The 26,215-nt window shown below is 37.8% G+C and overlaps 1 protein-coding gene across 2 annotated transcripts in view; it reads left to right on the top strand.

Annotated features, from left to right (window-relative positions):
- The first annotated feature begins 8,376 nt into the window (after nt 1-8,376).
- The window catches only part of AGL (amylo-alpha-1, 6-glucosidase, 4-alpha-glucanotransferase), an 81,419-nt gene continuing 63,580 nt past the window's right edge, over nt 8,377-26,215 (top strand). For both annotated transcript variants that reach the window (XM_039228466.1, XM_039228467.1), the window contains exons 1-2: nt 8,377-8,672; nt 9,232-9,381. In XM_039228466.1, coding sequence (XP_039084397.1) covers nt 9,300-9,381 — 82 coding nt within the window. In that variant the 5' untranslated portion in view covers nt 8,377-8,672; nt 9,232-9,299. The remainder of the gene's footprint in view (nt 8,673-9,231; nt 9,382-26,215) is intronic.

Genomic DNA, 26,215 nt, shown 5'->3' with positions numbered 1-26,215 from the left:
GCTCCTAAATAAATAAATAAATTTTTAAAAAGTCCCATGAAAAGAATGAAAGTCAATTATAAGTAATGGAAACTCCATGGACTTTCTAAATCATTATTACAAATGCTGAGATTGAATACGTGAATGTTTGGGGTTCCTGAGGTTCAGTCGGTTAAGTGTCCAGCTCTTAATTTCCACTCAGGTCATGATGTCATGGTTCTAAAACTAAGCCCCGAGTTGGGCTCCATGCTGACAGCTTGGAGACTGCCTGGGATTCTTTCTCCATCTTTCCGTTCCTCCCCTGGCTTGTGCTCCCTCTCCCTCTCTCTCTCAAAGTAAATAAACAAATGTTTTTTAAAAAAGAATATGTGGGGGGCGCCTGGGTGGCTTAGTCGGTTAAGCGTCCGACTTTCGCTTAGGTCATGATCTTGCGGGTCGTGGGTTCGAGCCCCGCGTCGGGCTCTGTGCTGACTGCCAGCTCAGAGCCTGGGGCCTGTTTCAGAGTCTGTGTCTCCCTCTCTCTCTGACCCTCCCCTGCTCACGCTGTCTCTCTCTCTCTCTCCTAGAAATAAATAAAACATTAAAAAAAATTAAAAAAAAATAAATAAAAGGCTTATTTAAATTTTCTAAAAAAGAAGTATAGTTTTCTTAGTATACCTAAGAAGTGTAAGTAATTTTCCAACTCTGTCATCCAGAGACAGGAAACACAATCCCTGCCTCAAAGACTCTAGTGAGAAAGAAAGAAAAGGCAGTTTTTACTCAACATGATATGATACATCACACCAACAGAGGACATGAAGAAGGAACACCTAAGGAGGAAGGCAAGGCAGGGAAAGATTTCCTGAAGGAGCTGTCCTGAGATGACTGAGTATTAGATTAGCCAGAATATTCCTAGAAGAAAACAAACTCACTCTTGTCATAGCCATAAAGTCAGCAATATCCAACTTGTATTTATAAAACCTTGATTGATTTCCAGTCCACGGGGATGACATCGATGCTCTCAGATTTAGAGTTTACTGAACAGAATCACTGAGAATACAACTGAAATCCCACTCTTCCACTCAATCCCTTTGTGACCTTAAACAAACTACTTACCCTTGGGGACTCAGTTTACATATCTTTAAATCAAGGGTAACAATAGTGTCTTGGGAATTGAGTTACTTCATGTAATGGGCTTAGAACAGCGCCTGGCACCTCCTAGATGCTCATTAAACATTCATTGTTATTAACTATTTATAGGGTATATATTAATTTTTGAAACATTTCAGACATTTTACTTTTGTATATCCTTGAAAGATAAATTACAGCTTAGGAATTAGAACACAAAAGAATTTAAGGGACTTAAGTAATCCCTGAAGAAGAATGCTTTCCCCTAATTCCTTTTTTTTTTTTTTTTTTTTTAAAGAAAGAGCTTCCCTAAACAAACCTCTGGCCTCTCTTTGCTCTAGTTAACTCACTCCATTTCTGGGGAGGGAGGAGTGATTTACCTGGCTGATAAATTTAGGGAAAATAACTGGTAAGCTTGGTTTACCTCTGTCTTTTTTTTTTTTTTTAAGCTTATTTATTTTGGAGAGAGAGCTAGTGTAGAAGGAGAAGAGAAAGAGAAGGACAGAAGATAGGAAGTGGGCTCTATGTTGATAGCAGAGAGCCTGATGTGGGGCTCAAACTCAGGAACCCTGAGATCGTGACCTGAGCTGAAGCTGAATGCTCAACCCATTGAGCCCCACAGGCGTCCCACCTCTGTCCTTTTCTGAGAATAAACATGCAGTGAGCATGATTTCCCCAGTCTGTCCATGATGGGAAAAGTGAGCTGGCTGGTTCTCGAGTTCAGCTGTAACCAGCTCCCTTGGCTACTAGATCTATAGCTGCAGTCTCCAACTGCACTTTTTAAAGTTTGGGGGAAGTCTGTTTGCTTAATCACCCCCACACTTCCTGAGAGAAAACTAAGGTGTTTGTGAAACATCTGTCCATGAGGTCAAGTGCATTAAACAGTTCCATTTTTTTCTTCCTGGGCCTTCCATCTTCTTGCTCCAAACTGCATTGCTTTGATAGCAATTAAAATGGAAAATAAAGTACCACACAAACTGTGGCAGACATTACTAGCTATTCATTCTCTTTCCTTAATAACAAAACTGGTGTTTTGGCTCGTTTCATTGCTGCCCAGATACAAGTCACATTTGTGTGTACCTTGTGACCAAGTTTTGGCTAATGAGATAGAAGCAGAAATGCTGTCTGGTATTTCCAGGAACACTTAAAGGGAAGAGGTGCACCCTTCTTTTCTTCTTCCTCCATCATACTGCCTGAACGTGGATATGATAGCTGGAGCTCTGGCAGCCTTACTGTACTATGGTAATACACATCATAAGAGGGAGGAAACTGTGAGCTAGAGAGAGCCTGGCTTCCTATTGACTTTACAGAGCTGCCAAACCAGCTTTGAATTGCTCACCTCTAAACTTTTAGGTGAGAAAGAAACACATTTATCTCTTGTTTAAGCCACTGTTTCTTTTTTTTTTTTTTTTTTTGCCCTCTGTCATATGCAGCTGAAGTCGTCCTGAGAAATATAGAAAATCAGTTCAAGTCCTCCTTCCCTCATCCTTTTTCCCCAATCAGACTGCCAACTTTACACCCTTCTACAGGGAGACTCTGGAGGCAGGATTTCAACAGGAAGTTAAATTTGTTTGCAAGGGTAAAATGATTTAGCTTTAAATTTGGGGCCAAGGAACATTTTAAAGGACCCATCTTTAGAAAAAAGAAAACATCACCACTAAAAAACCTTCTAGAGTTTCTTCCTATTACGGTTTCGAAGCATTCCGTACACTCTTTGTGGTCAATTTGTTATATCAATGCTTAGGACCTTTTAAAGGACTTTTCCTATGCAAGTTTTGGCTTTTTTTTTTTTTTTGCTTTTTTTAAAATAAAATATATCTTTACCTCTAATACATGTACATCTCAATAATTGTTCTAACAAATATTAATTATACAGAAACAAAACCTTACTTCTTTTTTATGTGCTTCCTCTGTTCTGTATGATTTAGGCTAAAACCTTGGGCTCCTACTCACTTTCTGAGTTCACCTTTTTTATTCCGTCTTCACAGAGTAAGATAAGAGACCTTTTGTTCTTTTGTTTGCCAGGCTCTGGGAGCCTCCTCTCCATCTGCTTGGTCTAATTGCCATCACGGACCCAGAAAAAACAACTGGCCATCAGCCCTTCTCTTTTTAGGCTATCATTTATTAAAAGCCTGATTTTTACCAAGACCTACAAAATCAATGCCTTGAATACTTTCATTATTTCATCTAATCTTCACAACAACCCTCCAAGTGAAGCCTTATTCTCTCCAATTTACAGATGAATCAACTGTAATTCAGAGAGATTAAAACAAATCCCTGGTTTGTTTACAAAGCTCATTTTCTTTGTTGTACCATCCTTTCTTGAAAAATCTCTGGTTTCTGTACCTCTATCATCATATGAGGTCCTTCTTGTCTGACTTCAACTCTTATCTCCTTTTCTATCTTCCTTTCTCTTCCCTGGTTAAATCTGGATATTTCCCAAAAGTGCAGAATAAATTGTTCCACTTAGAAGAGATTTTGAAAACACAATTCCAAATTTTACAAAATAATATTATTAATAATGTCAGTATGTTATCACTACCAAATAAGATACACATAAAATGTGGATGAATATAAGAGCCAAATAAGGCAGACCCAACCACTTCAGATCCAAGATCTCACAGGACTGGGAACAAACTATACATAATACCCCACATAACTCCTTTCAATATACACATACACAGACCTTATGAAACACTCTCGTATTTTCTGGCCCTTCTGACCACAGCCCTTCTCTCATTCTCCAAATACATTAATATCAATGTTTTAGAACATACTACAGTCACTGCCAAATAGCTGAGATTATCCATCCGATGTTCTCCAAGGAGATTCTTCTCCTGACAACTCCAGCATGAGATTATTGTGTATATATAGATCCCTAGATCCCTGCTATGCACAGGACAGGCACATGACAAATGTTCGGCAAAGTGAAGGCAGCACATGGCACCACTGTAGCCCTAGACTGCAGATTCACTGGCATTCCAAGAACTTCACAAACAGCACACTTAGCGTGACTTTTCTTTTTTTAAAAGGACACTATGTGGCTTGTAAATGTAATTGTTGAGATGCATCACATTGAATCATAATATTTTCATTACTTAACATTCTTTCACACTATGAAATCTCCAAAATTAAGATCATTTGGATTGAGGAATCTTTTAAAATGCAACATTTGTGTAAAAATAGCTCACCAAGAAAGGAATTCATTTCGTCAGTCTATTTTACTCCTTATTTTAGCTGGAATATTGGCCCCTAAAGTGACAGTTTTGCTGGCGGAGGGAGAGCAGGAAAAGATAATTTTGGAGCGCTGGAGAAGACTGATCAACAGGTGGGCAGTGTGATGAGCGAGTCATAAGAGGGACTCGAGGAGAAGGATATGGGAAGGAGAGTCTGAAGATAAACATAAACATAAACTGTATTTCACATCAGTCAGGGTCCCATCCGAATACTTGTACTTTTATAGTACCTGGTATGTCTCAGGGTCAGTTCTAAGTCCTCATTTAATTAGTAGAAGGTACTATTTTTATCCCCGTTTTACAGTTGTAAAAACCAAAGCACAAAAAAGTTGAGTATCTCCCATTTATTTTTAATCTTTATTTATTTTTGAGAGAGAGGGAGAGAGAGCACCCAAGCGGGGCCAGAGAGAGGGACAGAGAATCTGAAGCAGGCTCTGCACTGACAGCAAAGAGTCCGATGTGGGGCTCAAACTCACGAACTTCAAGATCATGCTGAGCCCAAGTCGGACACTTAACGGACTGAGCCATGCAGGTACACAAGGTCAAGTATCTTGCAAAGCTGCACAGCTAGTTAGTGGCAGAGCTGGGATTAAAATGCAGGCACATTTCATAATCATGAATGATTATGCTTTTACATAGCATAATTTTTGAGAGCGGTGGTCAAACATGTTTTTGACTATGATTCCCAGTAGGAATTCAGGACCCACTACAGCAAAGAAACAGAAGTTTCTTGAAATAATAGTCTTATCAGATGCAGTGCCCTCAGATCTTTCCTATTTTACTTTAAAAAATATTGGTTGCAGAACGCCTGGGTTAAGCAGTCGACTTTGGCTCAGGTCATGATCTCAGGTTAGTGGTTTGTGTCCTGCATCAGGCTCTGTGCTGACAGCTTGGAGCCTGGAGCCTGGTTTGGATTCTGCCTCCTTCTCTCTCCACCCTTCCCCTGCTTGCATTCTCTCTCTCTCTCAAAAAATAAAAAAAATAAATAACATTAAAATTTTCTTTAATTGTTGGTTGCAATTAATAAATTACTTTTATAGCCCTCAATGGGTATGACTTACAATTTGAAGAACACTGCTTTAGAGACCAGGGCTGTAAGTGATCATTTGATATCTTCACTTGGATGTTTGACAGTCATATCAAAAAAATGAACAGTCATCTTCACTTGGTCATTGACAGTCTACAACCAAACTCCTGAATTTCACACTTCAATCATGCTCCTTCCCTTTTCTTCCTTTCATTAAATGGCAGATTCTTCTGCACTGTCCATATAGTAGCCACTAGTCATACAAAGCTATAGAAGGCTTGAAATGTATCTATTGTAACTGACACATGCTAGAAGTGTAAAATACACACCAAGCTTCAAAGACTTAGTAGGAAAAAAGAACCTAAAATATCTCATCAATAACTTTTTATATTGATTGCATGTTCAAATAATGTTTAAGATATAGAGTTAAATAAAATATATTATTACCTGGGGCACCTGGGTGGCTCAGTCAATTAAGCATCTGACTTCAGCTCAGGTCATGATCTCAGGGCTCCTGAGTTCAAGCCCTGCACTGGGCTCTGTGCTGACAGCTCAGAGCCTGGAGCCTGCTTGAGATTCTGTGTCTCCCTCTCTTTGCTCCTCCCCTGCTCGTATTGTGTCTCTCTCTCTCTCTCAAAAATAAATAAACATTAAACATTTTTTAAATTAATTTTACTTGTTTCTTTTTATTTATTTATTTATTTTGATATGGTTACTTGAAAGATTTTTACTGCCTATGTGACACATTAGCTTTGTTTTTTCTTTTTTTTTATTATTATACTTCATTTGGACAGTAATGTTCTGGTTGCTCAGGCTAAAAAAATCTTGGAATAATCCATGACTCCTTTCTCATCATCAGTATAAGCTCTACTTTCAAAATAAATCCATAATTCAATAACTTCTTACAACCTTCACTGCTATACCTTCTTTACACACACATATACACATCACTATATGTTGGTTAATTGAAATAACTTCTTAACTGGTCTCACTTCCTTCCTCACCACACCCTACAGTTTAGCTAGCTATTCTCCATAAAGTTGCAGAGTAATCCTTTAAAAGGTCTATCAGAGGGAGCACTTGGGTGGCTCAGTCCCATAAGCATCCAACTTCGGCTCAGGTCATGATCTCATGGTCTGTGAGTTCGGGTCCCGCATCAGGCTCTGTGCTGACAGCTAGCTCAGAGCCTGGAGCCTGCTTCAGATTCTGTGTGTCCCTCTCTCTCTGCCCCTCCCCCCTCACGCTCCGTCTCTCACTGCCTCTGAAAAGTAAATAAACCTTAAAAAAAATTTTTTTAAAGGTCTATCAGATTATATCACTCCTCTGTTCAAAATCCTCCAATGCCTCTTTTGCCCAGATTAAAAGTCCAAATCCTTGCAATGGCCTACAAAGCCTTACAAGAGATGGCTGACAAACCCACCCCATTATCTGTCCTAATTTCTTACCACTCTCTTCACTCAGCTACATTGGTCTCCCTGTCCCCCAACTGTGCTCCTACCTCACAGCCTTTGTACTTTCTGTACCTCTGCATGTAACCCTCTGCCCTGGGTATCTTCTTCGCTCTTTCTCTGATTGGTATCAAAAGTCAACTCACCAGCAAGTCCTTTACTGGCTATTGTATTTACAATTGCAAACTTCCTTTTCCTGACTCTTCTACGCTTTCCCACTTCTCTTTTTCTTACAACCTTTAATTATCTTATATAATTTATTTATTTTATTTATTTATTTTATTTATTTATCTGCCTCCCACCAACAAAATATAAGAGTTTCATGAGGGCAGTAACTTTGATTCACCTTCACGCCTGGCAACCACTAGGTGCTCAATAAATTCTAGTTGAATGAATAAATGAACTACAGATTCCCAAACTCAGTTTTAGACCACGTGCAATTAGCCATTCTCAGAAATCTACTGAAACAAACATTTCAGTGTCTTTAGTTTTTAACCATTATTGTTTTGGGCCTATAATTTTTCCATAGTAAACAAAGCAAGATCTTTCTCTGCACTCCAAACCCTTTGTCTTTTTTCTCATGATCCACAGGTGTCCTCAAAAAGCTCTAGAAGGGTTTTCTTTTCCTCAGGCATAAAATCTCAGACATCTGTACCAGATCCTAAATTTCTGGCCTACAATATGTGCAGCCAATACAGATCCTTAATCCCATATGATCTTCACGTCTATGCAGTATACATCACATACAACCAGACGTTGTACAAGTGGTATTTGCACACTCAATTGTTTGCAAACTGGCCACATTTCACCTACCTAGTAATTCCGTGGCTGCATTCAAGATGTGCCCTATGTTAGCACTAGAGATGGCAGACACAGGAAGGATGGAATGTCTGAGATTGCAGGCGGCCCCTTACTTTAAACATGAGGAAATCAAGATTCAGAGAGTTTAGGCCACGTAAACTTAGGCCACATTAAAAAAAAATAATAATAATAATCAGGGGCGCCTGGGTGGCTTAGTCGGTTGAGCGTCCGACTTTCGCTTAGGTCATGATCTCGCGGTTCATGGGTTCGAGCCCCGCGTCGGGCTCTGTGCTGACTGCCAGCTCGGAGCCTGGAGCTTGTTTCAGAGTCTGTGACTCCCTCTCTCTCTGACCCTTCGCTGCTCACGCTGTCTCTCTCTCTCTCCGAGAAATAAATAAAAATATATTTAAAAAAATCAAAACAAAGACACAAAACACATCTTGGTAGAAAAAGCACAGGAAGCCAGGTCTCTCGCCTCCCACCATCAGTCACTTCACAAAACGACCCTGTAACCTACGCAGCTCAACCTAGCTGGCAGCCTTCTACTGGAGCATTTCAGTGTTCAACTACGAGCTCGCAGCGGGTAAAGGAGGTGCATGCACCCTCCAGACCTCGCACCTCCTAGCGCCGACAGGAGAAAAAAAAAAAAAGGCAGCCCACTACCTGGGCCGCAGCCGCCTCCGAGACCCCGGCCCCGCTGACCACAGTCTCGCGAGACTAGCGATCGCGGCGTGCAGGGTGTGGAGCCTCCCGGAAGTGGGCGAGGGGACCTGTCAGCTCCCACCCGGGGGTGTGAACTCGAGGCCGGGTGGGTCGAGGGTCTCCTCGGGGACCAGCGCGAGGCGGAGCCACGGAGAAGCGCTCTTTCACACAGCAGCTTTCGCCCTGGCCCGGCTGCCGCCGCCCCGCCCTTTGCCCTTCACGGCGCCCGGCCCTCCGTGTGTGGGGCTGCCTCTCGCGCCTGGGCAGCCTGCCTTTCCCCGTTTGCCTTCTTTCCCGTCTCCTCCCCCGACTCCAACACCAGAGTCGCGGGTCCTGCAGTGTCCCAGAGGCTGCGCGTATAACTTGCTCCGTGTAAGTGCTAGGAATGCCTCTGGCGTCTCAGGGAAATGGGTTCTTTCTATCTATAGCTCCGTCTGTGCATCCTATGTCTGCAACAGCTATTCCAGGGGCAACAACTGCTTCCCTCTGTTCTCATCTCCCCATTGGTGGCTTCCAACCCGAATTTGGGAATGGGGAGCTCTCCCACCTGTTATCTTTGAGCGGACTAATCTCTTGTAAGCAGAAGTGCCATTTGTAGTCTTCAAAACCTTTTGGCCTGGGACCGGGAATTTCCCCCCTACCCAAATCCAGGCTTTCCAAAACGTACTGCTTTTCTCTGAGAAAAATTTAGTTTTGGTTTTTGTTTTAATTGTAAGAGTCTATAATACAGTTGTTTTGCTTTGGTCCTATAGTGCTCGAAGGGAGGAAACAGCTATTAATTTACCTTCTCAGGTCGTCCTTATAGGACTCATTCTTCCTCTTTGCTCTGCTAGGGTTAAAACATATTTAGAACATGTAAGTGCGACTGTCAGCCTTGAAGAATTTAAGGTAATAGTTATTTTCTTTATCTTAATTCCTTTTTGTTTCATAGGGGTAACTCATTCGATTTCGGAGTTCTTTTAATTCTTCTGAAAGATTTCAAATCTTCTAGAAGCCAAAATGGGACACAGTAAACAAATTAGAATTTTACTTCTGAACGAAATGGAAAAGCTGGAAAAGACCCTCTTCAGACTTGAACAAGGTCAGTAGCAAGTTGTTTGATTATCTCTGTGTCTTTTTACATTTTTAACCTATTCTAACAGGTTAAAACCCATTCTAATTTTTTAAACTTTAGGACATATAATTTCCAAGGACCTTTCTAAACTCGACTAGTGCAAAGACAGTGCTGTATTTTAAAAATATAACTAATGAAAGTTGATTTTAGTTATAAAGTTGAAAACGTTATATCTGTCATGTCAGGATAAAATAGTTCACTTTTGTTTCCGTGCTTCCACTTAAGACAGAAGTTTCATATATGATCAAGAAATTTATCATATTATTGCTATTGATTATTATAAAATGTGGTAAATTACTTCCTATGTAATTTTATTTGGAGGATATCTACAGTTTTGCTTTTTCATAGCCCTCGTTTTTTTCCTTTACTGAAACTTTGATTTAGTAAAATATATAACAGAAAAAAGCGAACTATTACTTATATTTATCAAAAGCCTTTCGAATGTAGAGAAGATAAAAGCTGAAAATACTTTTTTGCTGAATAAAAATTAAAAAGAAAACTAATCAGGTTATGTTGAATTATATTTGAGCTTTCTCTTTAGACTTCATAATTTTTCAACATTGAAAAACATCTTACACTGTTTTATGTTAGTATAACTTGTGAAGTAGAAGTTTAGTGTATGAAAAATAAAATGCAGCCCCCCTTTAATAGTGTGACAGATACACATTGATGGTAAACATTGAAGGATTCCCCCCACCCCAATATCTCAGGAGTTAAGTTTTTGAAGAAAAACAAATCGACCGTCAAATGTGTTAACCTCCATGCCAAATCACCTTCTTCCAACTTTGGCATTTAAGATCACTGAGTACTTACTCCATTTTTGGCTTTCCTGACTCGGCACTTTCATGGGTTTGATTTTTTTCCTGCCCTCTTGAGTACTCCTGTCAACGTGGTGGTGTCTCTTGCTGAGCTGTCTCCCTTCCTTATTTTAATTAATTGTATCTATCTGCAAGAGATCTTTTCTTTTTCTCCTCTGCCCTCAAAGAATTCTACATTCTCACGGCCTCATTTGTTGCCTCCATGCTGATGTCTCTTTTTGGAAGAAGAACCTTGAATTTTGCTTGATTCTTGAAAGCCAGGAGTATAATGGTGAGAGTAAGGAACTAGAATTTTCTTGGCTCTCCTGCTAACAACTTCTTTGACTTTGGGCAAGTCACATGAATTCTAAACATTAATTAGTTTGTGAAATGAAGGTGTTAATTTTTGTTCTTCTATCTTCCTGGTTGTTGAGGCTCAAAATTAGTAATAAAAGGCTTTAAAGTCCTAAACAGGTATCAGGCCTTGATAGATCACTATACCTATCTATTTTTGCAGTGGATTCTTGGCTTCGTCCAGTATTACACTACAGAATAAATAGCCTTAGGGTAGCTCTCCACTTGGTAGACTTACAACTGACATGTCCAAAACCATCTCCTACTCCCCATTCTTAAACCTTCTTTGTTTCCCATCCTGTTTATTTTAGTGATATCTCCATTTTCATAGTTTCTAAGGCCAGAAACTTTGTACTCTTCTTTGACAGTTTCTTCTCTTTAACTGCAATCTCTCTTGAAGCCCTGTAATTTCTTTCCAAATGTCTCTGTTTTCCTGTCTCCTCCGTATGCCTGAACATGGATGCTAGAATAATCTTCAATGCCATCTCTTCCCTTTTCATTAATTGGTGTCTATATAACTAGTCAAATATAAATGCCTCTGGAGGGTTTTCAAGACATTCTCTAGGGGCACCTGGGTGGCTTAGTTGGTTAAGCGTCCGACTTTCACTTAGGTCATGATCTCGTGAAGTTCGTGGGTTCGAGCCCCGCGTTGGGCTCTGTGCTGACTGCCAGCTCGGAGCCTGGAGCCTGTTTCAGAGTCTGTGACTCCCTCTCTCTCTGACCCTCCCCTGCTCACACTGTCTCTCTCTTTCTCTCTCTCCTAGAAATAAAAATATTAAAAAAAAAAAAGACATTCTCTAATGGAATCCACCTTCATTAGCCAAGATTGTATCTCATTGTTCCCCATTATTAGTGTCCTACATCTTTACAGTTTCCCTGTCAATCCCTCTCTCCTGGCTTTTCTCATAGCTCTCCTGACACCTTCACCCCCATCAGATTCCTCTATATCCATTAAATTCCTTTACTATCATTCTGTGTATTGTCTACCTCTCAACTTTCAGCTAAAACTCTACCTCCTCTATGAGATCTTTTCTTAATTTTTTTGTTATCTCCTTTCTTTGATTTCCAGTCATACAATAGGCACAGAACAATTAAGTACTGAACAATATAGCAGTGTCTAAAAGCTTATTGGTCTCATAGCATCCAACTAGTTTAAGATCTGTGAGGATAGGGAAAGTATTATAAACCTAGTGCAGTGTACAACAGCCATTAAATCCTTGCTGATTGATTGCTAAAACACCAGTTAAAGCTAACAAAAAGTGTTAAATTCAGCCAAACTATTTGAAGAGAAAGCTCTGAAGGGCTTATAAAATAAGAATGATGTGGTTGAGTCTGTAACTAGTTAAAATCAGTAAATCCAACCAACTGATATAAGTGGGAACATGTCAGTTTTTTGTGTGTGCAGTAATGAGGTGATTAATATTACTATAGAAGATAATTATAACGTGAAAGATGAAGGGACATTGGAGACAAGAAATGAATCCTTGAGAAGGCTATTTTGAAAACACATCTGGTTAAAAATAAGGGTTTAACTACATCAGAATCAAGATGTTCAGAGTTAGAATTCAACACATTTTATTTTATTTATTATTATTTTAATGTTTATTTTTGAGAGAGAGAGAGAGAGAAACAGAGCTTGAGCGGGGGAGGGGCAGAGAGAGGAGGAGACACAGAATCCAAAGCAGGCTCCAGGCTCTGAGCTGTCAGCACAAGAGCCTGATGTGGGGCTCAGACTCACAGACTGCAAGATCACAACCTGAGTCAAGTCGGACGCTCAACTGACTGAGCCCCCCAGGCACCCCTTTTTAAAATATTTTTTTAAATATTTATTTGTGAGAGAGAGTGAGAGGGGCAGAGAGAGGGACAGAGAGAGGGAAAGAGAGAGCCAAGCAGGCTCTGAGTTGCCAGGATATTGCAAACCATGAGATCATGACCTGAGCAGTAACCAAGAGTGGGACACTTAACCAACTGAGCCATCCAAGTGTCCCAGAGTATGAGACATTTTAAATTCATAGGACTTAGTGACCAATTAGATGTGAAGAAAAACTTTGGTTCTTTCATATTTAGTTGGTCATCAAGTTTCTTCATTTTTCTTTTCACTTTTCCCTAAGAAAGGATTCCTCCTTATTTTCAAGGCTAATATCTCTATAGACTCTTCTAACTCAAGAAGATCAAATAATATTTTTTCTAGCCAAATCATAGCCTTTCCCTGTATTTCCTGTTTCATTCAGTGGCAGAATAATGAACAAAATCAGTTTTGGCTGAACCTGGAGTTCTTCTGTTTTCATATAGGTTGGTCAAATTTCAACTTTTAATTTTTCTTTTTTTGGAAGAAAATACTTTAAAAGTTTCTTGATTAGGAATTTGAGTTTCTATAAATTTAGTGGAGGGAACAAGATGGAAAAATTTAGTTTACAGTAATTTTAATCGTTTACTAGTTGCCTACGAGAGGGATATGGCTAATCTGAGTAAAGTTTTCCTCGTGTTCTCTGAGGAATAAGATAGCCACACTATGTACTGCTATGCCCTAAACTAATTTTAGCAAACTGAGTGAGTCATTATGGAATCTGACATACTCTAGGTATTCTAATGTTTCATTTACTGTATATAAAAATTTTAGTTTTGGGGACTTGTACTGGACATCTACAGAGTAGGTGTGTACTCTTGGGGTTATGCTCTGATCTATCTAGTAGAACAAAGAAAGAAAGTACAGGATTTTTCTTTTCTCTTTTTTTTTTCTTTCATCTGTTTTTGTTTTCAAAAAGTAATTACATTTTGGGACACGTTGCTGGCTCATTCAGAAGAGCATGTAACTCTTGGCCTCAGGGTTGTGAGTTCGAGCCCCACATTTGGTGTAGAGACTATTAAAAAATAAATAAATAACTCAAAAAAATCAGTTAAATTTTGCTAATGTATAAATTGACATTGATGCTTTCAGTTTGTGTGTCAGATAAATTAGAAACAAAAAAGACATATTCTGAGAAAATAGTAGAGGTTGTAAGTCTGGAAGGGGTTGACAGTCATACATACCATCACTGGTTTGTTTGAGATATGTTGCATTGGGTTATAGTTTTACCTAATCCAGGTCAAGTAGATATGCAAGTTATAATACCTTAAATAGTAGAGTCTTTCAATATTTCATAACAAAAGATACAATAACCATAAATGCCTCTTTTACCTCAGGATATTGTCAAACTTAAAGATGAATTAGAATGTGTTTGAAATTTGCTGTTTGAGATTTGTCCTTTTCAGGAATGATGTAGCTTTCAATAGTATGATATTTAGAAAATATTTTCTGAAAGAGGAAACACAATTTAACTGTGATGTAAACATGAGTGAGAAAGTTAACTGCTTTTTGATGAAAATTGATACCATAGAGCAGAGGTGAGCACATTTTTTCCTCTAAAGGTTCAGATAGCAAATATTTCAGCTTTGCGGGGCATTTCTTTTGCAGTTACTCAACTCTGCCATTATATCATGAAAGCAAACATAAACAACACATAAATGAATATGTTCCAATAAAACTTTATTTATAGAAACAGGCTGGATATAGTTTGCTGACCCTTACTATAGCAAGAGCATTTTTAATATGTATTTTAGTAACACTTCCATCATATGATTTTAGCCATAAAAATAAATACCTACCCTTTTTAAAAATTTGATAACAATATTTTACAATCTGTTTAAAATCTTTCAAATGAAGGATTTCGGTTATTTTTCAAATCGTCTATTTAATATGTAAATCTAGAATATCTTATCAGCTTACAAAAACAATTGATGATAACAGAGAAAAAATATATTTACTAGCACATTTCAACAAAAATCTTTACATAATTGGTGAATGGGATTGAAAAGTTAATGTCATGAATTAGTAAACATGGTCACTAAGAGCTTCTTCCATTTGAATTTGGGTATCTTTGTGTGGTATTTTTTCAAGTCTGATGCCATTAAACTCAGTATCAATAATAGAATATTTAAATGACTTTATCATAAAATATTAAACCAAGACTTAAAGTTAATGAAATTTATTAGCTGCATTGCTTTCACTGACAGGTATTATCAATATTAATTTTTAGTGAGAGCTAAAAGATATTTTCCATCCATTAATAGGTAAAATTAGGTTATTTAAAATATGATTTATTTTATTTACATCTTATCCCATTTTTGCATTTTGTAACTTATATAATCTGTTAAATCATCATACATGTATATTCTATAAATAAATAAACATTTGTATTTAGAGAATGCTTGTCAATTTTTTTTTCTCAGGGTATACCACTGACCCAAATACTGTTTTGAGATTTTGGATAAGTTTTAACCTTTGTACTACAAGTTCTCAGAATCCTTGTGTAATGATAAAAACAATATTTGTATAAACTGAACAACAGGCAGGTTGTTTAAATATGCTCATCCAGCTAATCTCTGATGTTTGTACCTGCTTAAAATGATACTATGTCTTCTGTAATAATTTTAATCATTATTTTAGAGATGTAGATATTTAGGATTCTCACAATCACTGAGTATTAAAATTTCATGTTTTAATTCTTTGAACAATTATTTCTCCATCTGTCTCTTCACAACTTCTAACTTTAAATTATGTTTCTCCAATTATAAAATTACACAAGTGTGTAGGAGCACCTGGCTGGCTCAGTCAGTAGAGCATGCTACTCTGGATCTCACGGTTGTGAGTTCAAGGCCCACATTGGGTGTAGAGATTACTTAAAAATAAAAATATTTTTAAAATAAATACATTAATTAAATTATACATGTGTAGAAAAAGCCTTTTTTATATGCTCTTTGTTTCAAAACAAAATTGGGTTTATACTAACCAAGCAAGGTGAAATCTGCTTATAGTATAATAGTTTCTGAATTCCACATTCTGGATTACTGCCACATTTCAGCCATACTTTTTTCTAGAAAAGATTTCCTTTTTTTTTAATGGGGTGTTTTTTTTTTTTTTTAAATTTAAGTTAGTTAACATACAGTGCAATATTGGTTTCAGGAGTAGAATTCAGTGATTTATCACTTGGATACAAAATCCCATGCTCATCACAAGTGCCCTCCTTACTACCCATTCCTCATCTAGCCCATCTCCCACCCACCTCCCTACATCAATCCATAGTTTGTTCTCTGTCAGTAAGAGTCTCTTGTGGTTTGTTTCCCTCTCTTCTCTTTTTCTCTCTCCCTTCCCATATGTTCATCTGTTTTGTTTCTTAAATTACACATATGAGTGAAATCATATGGTATTTGTCTTTCTCTGACTGACTTATTTCACTTGGCATAATACACTCTAGTTACAACCACATTGTTGCAAATAGCAAGATTTTGTTCTATTTAATCACTGAGTAATATTCCATGGTGTGTGTGTATATACATATATATATATACACCGCATCTTCTTTATCCGTTCATCAGTTGATGGACATTTGGGCTCTCTCCATAGTTTGGCTATTGTTGATAATACTGCTGTAGACAATGAGGTACATGTACCCCTTTGAATCTATATTTTTGTATCCTTTGGGTACATAATAGTGCAATTGTTGGATCATAGGGTAGTTCTATTTCTAGTTTCTTGAGGAACCTCCATACTGCTCTCTAGAGTGGCTGCACCAGTTTACATTCCCACCAACAGTGCAAGAGGCTTCCCCTTTCTCTACATCTTTGCCAACACCTGTTGTTTCTTGTGTTGTTAATTTTAGCCATTCTGACAGGTGTGAGGTGGTATCTCATCATGGCCTTGGCTTGTATTTCCCTGATGATGAGTGATTTTGAGCATCTTTTCATGTGTCTGTTAGCCATCTATGTCTTCTTTGGAAGTGTCTATTCGTGTCTTTTACCCATTTCTTAACTGGGTTATTTGTTTTTTGGGTGTTGAGTTTGATAAGTGCTTTATAGATTTTGAATATTAACCCTTTATCAGATATGTCATTTGCAAATATCTTCTCTCATTTTGTAGGCTGCCTTTTTGTTTTGTTGATTATTTCCTTCTCTGTGCAGAAGCTTTTTATCTTGATGAAGTCCCAGTAGTTCATGTTTGCTTTTGTGTCCCTTGCATTCAAGGATATGTTGCTCCAACCAGTGTCCAATAGGTTGCTGCCTGTATTCTCCTTTTCGGTTTTGATGGCTTCCCATCTCATAAATATGAAACACTCATATTTAGGTGTTTCATTGATTTTGAATTTATTTTTATGTATAGTGTAAGAGAGTGGTCCAGTTTCATTTTTCTGCATGTTGCCATCCAGTTTTCCCAACACCATTTGTTGAAGAGACTGTTTTCCATTGGATATTCTTTCCTGCTTTGTCAAAGATCAGTTGACCATATTCTTGTGGTTCCATTTCTGGGTTTTCTATTCTTTTCCATTGATGTATGTGTCTGTATTTGTGCCATACTGTCTTGATAACTACAGCTTTGTAATATAGCTTGAAATCCAGAATCATGATGCATCCAGTTTTGTTTTGCTTTTTCAGGATTGCTTTGGCTATTCGGGGTCTTTTGTGGTTCCCTACAAATTTTAGGGTGTTGTAGCTCTGAAAAGTGCTGATGTAGGTATTGCTTTAAATGTGTAGATTACTTTGGGTACCATAGACATGTTAAAAGTGTTCTTTCTGGTCCATGAACATGGAATGTTTCCCATTTCTTTGTGTCCTCTTCAATTTCTTTCATAAGTGTTCTATAGTTTTCAGAGTACAGATTTTTTACCTCTTTATATTTTTTAATTTTATTGTTTAATGTTTTATTTATTTCTGAGAAAGACACAGAGTGAGCAGGGGAGGGTAAGAGAGAGAGGGAGATAAAGAATCTGAAGCAGGCTCCAAGCTCTGAGCTAGCTGTCAGCACAGAGCCCAGTGCAGGGCTTGAACCCACAAACCGTGAGATCATGACCTGAGCTGAAGTCAGACGCTTAATTGACTGAGCCACCCAGGCGCCCCAAGATTTTTTACCTCCTTAGTTAGGTTTATTCCTAGGTACCTTATTGTTTTTGGTGCAATTGCAAATGGGATAGATTCCTTCATTTCTTTTTCTGCTGCTTCATTATTGGTGTATAGAAATGCAATGGATTTCTGCATGTTGACTTTATATCTATACTTTGCTGAATTCTTGTATTAATTCTAGCGATTATTTGGTGGAGTCTTCCGGGTTTTCTACAGAGTATCATGTCATCTGCAAATAGTGAAAGTTTGACGTCTTCCTTGCTAAGATGGATGCCTTTTATTTCTTTTTGTTGTCTGATTGCGAGGCTAAGACTTCCAGTACTATGTTAGATAGTAATGGTGAGAGTGGACATCCTTGTCTTATTCCTGACCATAGGGAAAATGCTCTCAATTTTTCCCCAGTGAGGATGATATTAGCTATGAGCCTTTTTTATATGACCTTCATAATGTTGAGGTATATTCCATCTATCCCTACTTTGTTGAGGGTTTTTATCAAGAATGGATGCTGTAGGGGCGCCTGGGTGGCTTAGTCGGTTAAGCGTCCGACTTTCACTTAGGTCATGATCTCGCGGTTCGTGGGTTCGAGCCCCGCGTCGGGCTCTGTACTGACTGCCAGCTCAGAGCCTGGAGCCTGTTTCAGTCTGTGACTCCCTCTCTCTCTGACCCTCCCCTGCTCATGCTGTCTCTCTCTCTCTCTCTCCTAGAAATAAATAAAAAAAAAACATTAAAAAAAATTAAAAAAAAAAAAAAGAATGGATGCTGTATTTTGTCATGCTTTTTCCGCATCTATTGACAGAATCTTACGGTGCTTATTCTTTCTTCTATTAATGTGGTTTATCATGTTGATTGATTTGCAAATATTGAACCAGTCCTGCAACCCAGGAATGAATCCCACTTGATCATGGTAAATAGTTTAATGTACCATTGGATTTGATTTGCTGATATCTTTTTGACAATTTTTGCATTCATGTTTATCAGGGATATTGGCCTGTAATTCTCCTTTTTAGTGAGGTCTTTTTCTGGTTTTGGAAACAAGGTAATGCTTCATAGAATGAATTTGGAAGTTTTCTTTCTATTTCTTTTTTTGGAACAATTTGTGAAGAAAAGCTATTAACTCTTCTTTAAATGTCTGGTAGAATTCCCCTGGGGAGCCATCTAGGAAGGATTTCAAAAGATTTATAGATGCATAAAATGAACAAAACAGGATAAAAGTAACCATGTTATTAAATATCTTTAGATAACACAACTTATAATGGTTTTATAATATTCTAGCTTACATAAGACCATTTTGTACCACAATTTATCTAATCATTCCCAATCATTAGATATTTAGTTTGTTTGCAATTTAATTATAGTAAATGAAGCTGTTATGAATATAGTCTGTGTTTACATCACTGATTAATTTTTCAGAAAATATATCTCCATATGAAATTATTAAGTCAACATAAGTCTTATTAATACTATTAAAATATTTATGCCAATTACTTATAGAAAAATTTGTGTGTATAGCTACTTCGAAAAGAAAGTATCAGTTTTCATTATACAGTGTGAGAAATAGAAGTGAGTCCCTGGATTTTTACAGTTACTTAATAATACCATTTGGATCATTTGTTTTACCTGCTAAAGTCATTTGCTGTGAAAAATTTATATTCGTTATTTAGTATAATCCAAGAATATGGTTAGCAGTACTTATCACTAAATTATAATTTTTTGCAGGAATGCCTAAAACTTCCATCCCTCACATTATCCATACTGCAGTGTGCAAAACAGAGTATTTGTATATATCTAGGCAAAGGTAGAGGTGTTTGATTGGATTACAGTAAATTGAAAGAATCCAGCATTCTTTTAATGTCTTTTATTGAAATACTTTGCTCATAAAGACCAGCTTCCCAGTGTTTAATATTGTGGTGTCGAATTTACCATCTGTTGAACATCATCGTGAGGGATTTACTTCTACAAGAACAATTTTAGACATGACATGACATATCTGCATGTTCTGCATTTCAGGATTTGCTTGGAATCAAACTGACATTCTTTATATACATATAAATAGCAGTTCATAATGATATCTATGCTTCATATCCACCACAACAGGGTTTGTTGTAGCTTTCCCCCTTATTTGTAACATCTTTCTCTAACACTGAAAAGTCTTGGACACTTGGCTGGTTCAGTTGGAGGAACACATGCATGACTCTTGGTCCCAGGAATGTGAGTTCAAACCCCACAGTGAGTGTACAGATTACTTAAATAAATAAAACTTTAAAAAAAAAAAAAAAGAAAGAAAGAAAAAAAAGAAAAACCTGGCCCTCATCACTTTTGTTTTTGAAAGATATTTTCACCAGGTATAGAATTCTAGGCTGACAGTTTTAATCTTTAAGTTACAGTTGACCTTAAACAATGGAGAGAGTAGGGGCACTGACCCCTCATGCAGCCAGAAATCCAAGTGTAACTTTAGACTCCCCCAAAACTTTACTGCCAATAGCCTACTGTTAACCAGAAGCTTTCCAGATACAACATATTCTATGTATTATATGCTACAATCTTACAGTAAGTAAGCTAGCAAAAAGAGAATGTTATTAAAATCAAAAGGAGAGGCACCTGGGTGGCTCAGTTGGTTAAGCATCCAGCTTCATCTCAGGTGATGATCTCATGGTTTGTGAGTTCAAGCCCCACGTTGAGCTCACTGCTATCAGCACAGAGACCACTTTGGGTTCTGTCCCCCTCTCTCTACCCCTCCCTTGCTCATGTTCTCTCTCTCAAAAAATAAATAAACATTTTTTAAAAATCATAAGGAAAAGAAGATTTACATTTATGGGACTGTACTGTAAACAACAACTACAACAACAAAAACAACAACACGTGTAAATAGACCTGCACAGTTCAAACCCATATTGTCCAACAATTAACTATACCATTAAAGATGCTTCTCCACTGTCTTCTTGTTTTTGTTTTCCATGAGAAATTTATCATCCTTATCATTGTTCCTCTGAACTTACTATGACATTTCCCCCCCACCCAGCCCCAGCTACTTTTGAGATATTCTCTTTGTCACTGGTTTTGAGCAATTTGACTTTGATGTTTCATAGTGTGATGTTTCTTGAGTGGGGATTTATTGAACTTCTTTGGATCTGTAAATTTGTTGTTTTTATCAAATTTGGGAATTTTTTTGCCCATTATTTTTTTAAATACTTGATCTCCCGTTTCTTCTTTTTTGAGGACTCAAATTGCCTATATCTTAGGCCACTTGAATTGTTCCACAGATCAGTGATGCTTTTTCAATTTTTAGATTTTTCTTCTCTTGGTTTCCTTTTGCATATTTCTTTTTTTTTTTTTTTTAATGTTTATTTATTTTTGAGAGAGAGACAGACTGCGAGTGGGAGAGGTTGCAGAGAGAGGGAGAGACAGAATCTGAAGCAGGCTCCAGGCTCGGAGCTGCCAGCACATAGCCTGATGTGGGCCTCAAATTCACAAACCGCAAGATCATGACCTGAGCCAAAGTTGGAGGCTTAACTGACTGAGCCACCTAGGCACCCCTCATTTTGCATATTTCTATTCCTGTGTCTTGAAATTTACAAATCTTTTTTTCTGCCATGTCTCACCATCCATTAATTCCATCTTGCAGATTTTTCGTCTCAGACCTTGTAGTTTTCATTTTAAAAATTTGATTTGGATCTTTGTTCTGTTTTGTTTTTTGATATTTTCCATGTCTTGAGATAACTTTTTGAACATATGGAATACACTTATGGTAAATGATGTCCTTCCTTATCTGCTAGTTCAATATCTATGTCATTCCTGAGTCAGTTTTCATTAATTGATTATTTTCTTTGTTATGGGTTGGGTTTTCTTGTTTCTTTGTGTGTCTTGTAATCTTATTTTGGATGCCATGCATTATGAGTTTTACCTCATTGAGTTTTACCAAAAATACTGGGTGTTTTGGATTCTTATAAATTTTTTATCTTTTCTTTGGAATGAAGTTAAGTTACTTGGAAATGTTATAATATTTTTGAGTTTTGCTTTTATGATTTGCTAAACAGTCTAGTCTATGCCCTGTCTAGGGCTCTTTGTTCTTTACTTCTGAAGCAATATCCTCTGAACTTTCAACCCAATCCTTCCTGAATTATGAGTTTTCCCAATCAGGCACTTGATTTTTCAAATCAAACACTATTCCTGGTCACAGACATGCACTGATCAGTACTCTGCAAAGTACAGAAGGGAGACCTTCTGCAAATCTCTGGAATTCTGTCTTTGGGCACTTTTCTCCTCCTCACTAACTACTGTCATCTACAAATTAGCTGCTTTGGTCTTAATAGATTCTTAATTCTATCATCTCAGCTTAGAAGTTAGCTAAGCTCTGCCTGGGTTTCTCCTCCTTGTGCCTCAACCTGGACATTCTTTCGAGGTAGTAAGAAGGGGCAGATGTAGGCTTCACAATTGTTTATTTTCTGTCTCTTATAGATCACTGTACTTTGTTGCCTGATGTCTAGGCTTGAAAACTATGATTTCATATATTTTGTCTGGTTTTTCTTGGTTTCTTTCTTTCAAGTTTCAAGGAAGAGCATAAATCCAGTCCCTGTTATTCATTCCATCTTTGCCAGAAGCAGAGGTCTCAAGTCCTTTACATCTTCTGTTTGCTCTGTGTGGAATGCTCTACTGTAGGTATCTGTGTCATCAGGGCTCTTACCTCCTGTTTCTGGTTAGCAGTTTTATATTGGATGCTGGACAATGTAAATGTTCTGTTGCTGTATCTATGTATTTTTTTGTCTTCCTTTAAAGCAGTGATACCCTGACAGCTCTTTCTGCCCACATGTCCTGTCCCTGTGCTTTAACAAAACCACCTTTTTTGCACCAAAAAAAAATAAAATAAAATAGTAGTGTCTTTTATTTTGGCAGCCATTTACATTATCTGTGGATCATCTAATCCTTATGAGGATTAAGATTGGCAGAGAGCCCAACATGGGGCTCAGTCCCACGAATTGTGAGATCATGACCTGAGCCAAAATCAAGAGTGGAATGCCCAACCAACTGAGCCACCCAACCTCCCTCCTTTTGAGGCTGTTCTAATCTTTGACAGGATAGGTATAGTAGTTTTCACTGTAGGGCCAGGTTAACCTTACTACATAAGACATGACTCTTGAATGCAACAGGTGTTCAATGAAGTCTGTTCACTCTGAAAATTATAATGCCTCCCAAGCCTGAGTGAGCTCTGGGAATTGGTCAGTTGATAGCTCCTAGTGGTCATTCTTTGCCCAGCCTCATGGATTCAAACACCACTTGGGTCAGCCTGGTCTTCAGGCAGACTCAAGATGACCCTCAGTAATTTTCTTTTTCTTTTTTTTTTTTTTAATTTTTTTTTTATGTTTTATTTATTTCTAGGAGAGAGAGAGACAGCGTGAGCAGGGTAGGGTCATAGAGAGAGGGAGTCACAGACTGAAACAGGCTCCAGGCTCTGAGCTGGCAGTCAGCACAGAGCCCGACGCGGGGCTCGAACCCACGACCCGCGAGATCATGACCTAAGCGAAAGTCGGACGCCCAACCAACTAAGCCACCCAGGCGCCCCATGACCCTCAGTAATTTTCTAGAGCTCTTTCTTTGCATAGTTTCTTCTGTGCCATACTCTGCCCTGAAAATTACAGTTTCTTCACCCTCCTCAAATTCTAATATCTGTCTCCTGAAGTCAGACTACTATTCCTGCTTCCTTTGTCACAGCACAGAAAGAAAGTTCCCCTAGTCTGAAAGCTAGAGGGTTTGTAGGAATCACCATTCTCTTGGGCATCACAGTCCTCATTCCTTATTTCTGAAAACAGTTGTCTCATATATTTCTTCTAGTTTCTCAGCAGAGGACAAGTCTAATACCAGTTACTCCATGATGGCCAGAAGCAGACATAATCAGAGTGATCTAATATACAAAGTGATTTAATATACAAGTTAGGTCATGTGACTTCTCTGATCAAAACTGTTCACTGGCTCCTTGTTTAAGTCAGAGAAGAATCCAAAATACTTACAGTGGGCTACAAGACCATGATCTGGCACCCCCGTTACCTTTCTTTCCTCATATTCTACCACTTCTCTTCAAGCTTATTCCAGTCCACACACACTGAGTTTCTTATTATTTCTGGAATCACCAGACTTGCTTCTACCCTAAGTCCTCTTGGTTTCCTTTGCTTGGTCAATGCATTCCATAGACGGCCATGCATAGCCATGTGGCTAGCTCTCTCACTTCCCTCAAGCTCTTCAGCTTCTTAATATTTAAAATTACTGGGGCGCCTGGGTGGCTTGGTCCGTTAAGCGTCCAACTTTCGCTCCCCTGCTCACACTGTCTCTCTCTCTCTCTCTCCTAGAAATAAATAAAAAAAGAAATTTAAAAAAAAATAAAGAAAAAAAGTAAAATTACTACCACCTCCCCACCTCTCCTTTATCCCGATTTTCCTCACACTGCTCTGATTTTTCTTTTTTCTCTTAGCATTTATCCCTCCCTGATATACTGTTTTTTCTTATTTACTTATCATCTTCGTTGTTCAATGACTGCCTTCGCCTGTTAGAACTCAAGCCCCACAAGGAAGAGATCATTGTCTGTTTTGTTTCCTATACATGGTATGCACTCATTACATAATTATTATACTTTGTTAGATGTTTCGTAAGTTGAACACTAAAAGTATAGATAATAGTATGCTTCTTCTCAAAAAGTTTCTTAAGACGGAAAAATTTCCAGTTTTAAAATAAATCAGAGATGAAAAGTACAGCACAGTAAATAGAATCAATAATACTGTACTAATGCTGTATGGTGACCATTTATTGTGGTAGACATTGGGTAATGTGTAGAATTGTTGAATCACTATGTTGTACACCTGAAAGTAATGTTACCCTGTGCATTAATAATAAATAAAAAGTAAAATAAAATAAAATTTTAAAATTTCCTTAAGTTTAAAGATTATAATCAGCAGAACTAAATTTTCCTGCCTTCATTGGTTATTATTGCCCATCATTGATTAAAGTGTTGTTACCTTCATGATTAAAATTTCTAGGCCTTATATTTCTTTTTTTATTTTATTTATTTTTTAATTTTAATTCTGTATAGTTAATACACAATGTTATATTAGTTTCAGGTGTACAATATAGTAATGCAACAATATAAATTACTCAATGCTCATCATGAGTATACTCTTAGTCACTTTATATTTCTAATGGACTGTAGTCAGAATTTTCACATTGTAATCATTGTATCAAAATTTAAAATCTTCCCTGAACCAACCATAATTTTATTTTACAGTTAAATTTTAACTATAATATGTTAATTTTCTTTTTTTGCCTCCCATGGAAAAATGCTTGTGGTACATTCTAGAAGTCTCAGATACATTTTAATAGAAATAGCCTAACTTAGGCAAAAGTAGGAATGTTTTGACCCTCAGAATTCCAAAAAGGGCTTAAATAATAAAACATGAAGAGTAGGGAAATAAGCAGTAGTATGCTGGAACTGCTTGTGTTGGCTCCCAAGAGTTCATGGTGCATATCTTTTCCCAGTTCCATGTTCAGTGATGTCATGTTGGTAGCTTGAGGTTGAACATAGTGAGCTTATTTCTACTAGGAAAAAAGCAAACACTGTAAATCAGGGCTCAGTACCCTCCAACCCCCAACCTCAGCCTCACACAGTCACATGTTAAGTCTTTATTACCACACTTCTGGATTTGAGCACACATCAAAAACAACTGGTGTCAGGGGCTCACATGTCTCTAGAACTCCTTTTAGAAATCTGAATCCTGCCTCTCTAGAGGTTGTCTTCTCTCAGGAAGACTGGCTTTCTCTATATGGTGAGATAGTTGTTCCATAATACCTCCCAAGCTTTACATACTATCACATACTCTGACACCACAGAGAAACTCACTTTCTCTGTTACTATTTGGAAAATATTAGCAAAGGTCTCTACTTAGATGCCCATTTGCAACAACATGGATGAATCTAGAGAATATAATCCTAAGTGAAATGAGTCAGTCAGAGAAAGACAAATACCGTATGATTGCACTCATATGTGGTATTTAAGAAATAAAACAAAAGAAGAAAAGAGACAAACCAAAAACAGATTCTTAACTACAGAGAACAAATTGATGGTTATCAGAGTGGAGGTGGGTAGGGAGATGGATGAAATAGGTGAAGGGGATTAAGAATACACAGGGTACCTGGATAGCTCAGTTGGTTAAGCATCCAGCTATTGGTTCTGGTTCAGGTCATAATCTCACAGTCATCGTATCAAGCCCTACATCGGGCTCCATGTTAAGCGTGGTGCTTGCTTGATTCTCTGTCTCCCTCTCTCTCTGCCCTTTCCCCACTTACTCTCTCTCTCTCAAAGTAAATAAACTTTTAAAAATGTATTAAAAATGAATACACTTATCATTATGAGTACAGAGTAATATATATAATTGGTTTTTTTGATGTTTTTATTTATTTCTGAGAGAAAGAGAGAGAGACAGCATGAGCAGGTGAGGGTCAGAGAGAGAGGGAGACACAGAATCTGAAATGGGCTCCAGACTCTGAGCTGGCTGTCAGCACAGAGCCCGATGCAGGGCTCAAATCCATGAACCACAAGATCATGACCTGAGCTGAAGCTGGGTATTTAACCGACTGAGCCACCCAGGCACCCCTAGAATTGCTGAATCACTATATTGTACATGTGAAAATAATATGACCCTGTATGTTAACTATACTGGAATTAAAAAGAAAGGTTT

This window comes from Hyaena hyaena, unplaced genomic scaffold (assembly GCF_003009895.1).
Source record: "Hyaena hyaena isolate Hyena2069 unplaced genomic scaffold, ASM300989v1 scaffold_32, whole genome shotgun sequence".
NCBI lineage: Eukaryota > Metazoa > Chordata > Mammalia > Carnivora > Hyaenidae > Hyaena > Hyaena hyaena.
This window is presented reverse-complemented; position numbering and strand designations above follow the sequence as displayed.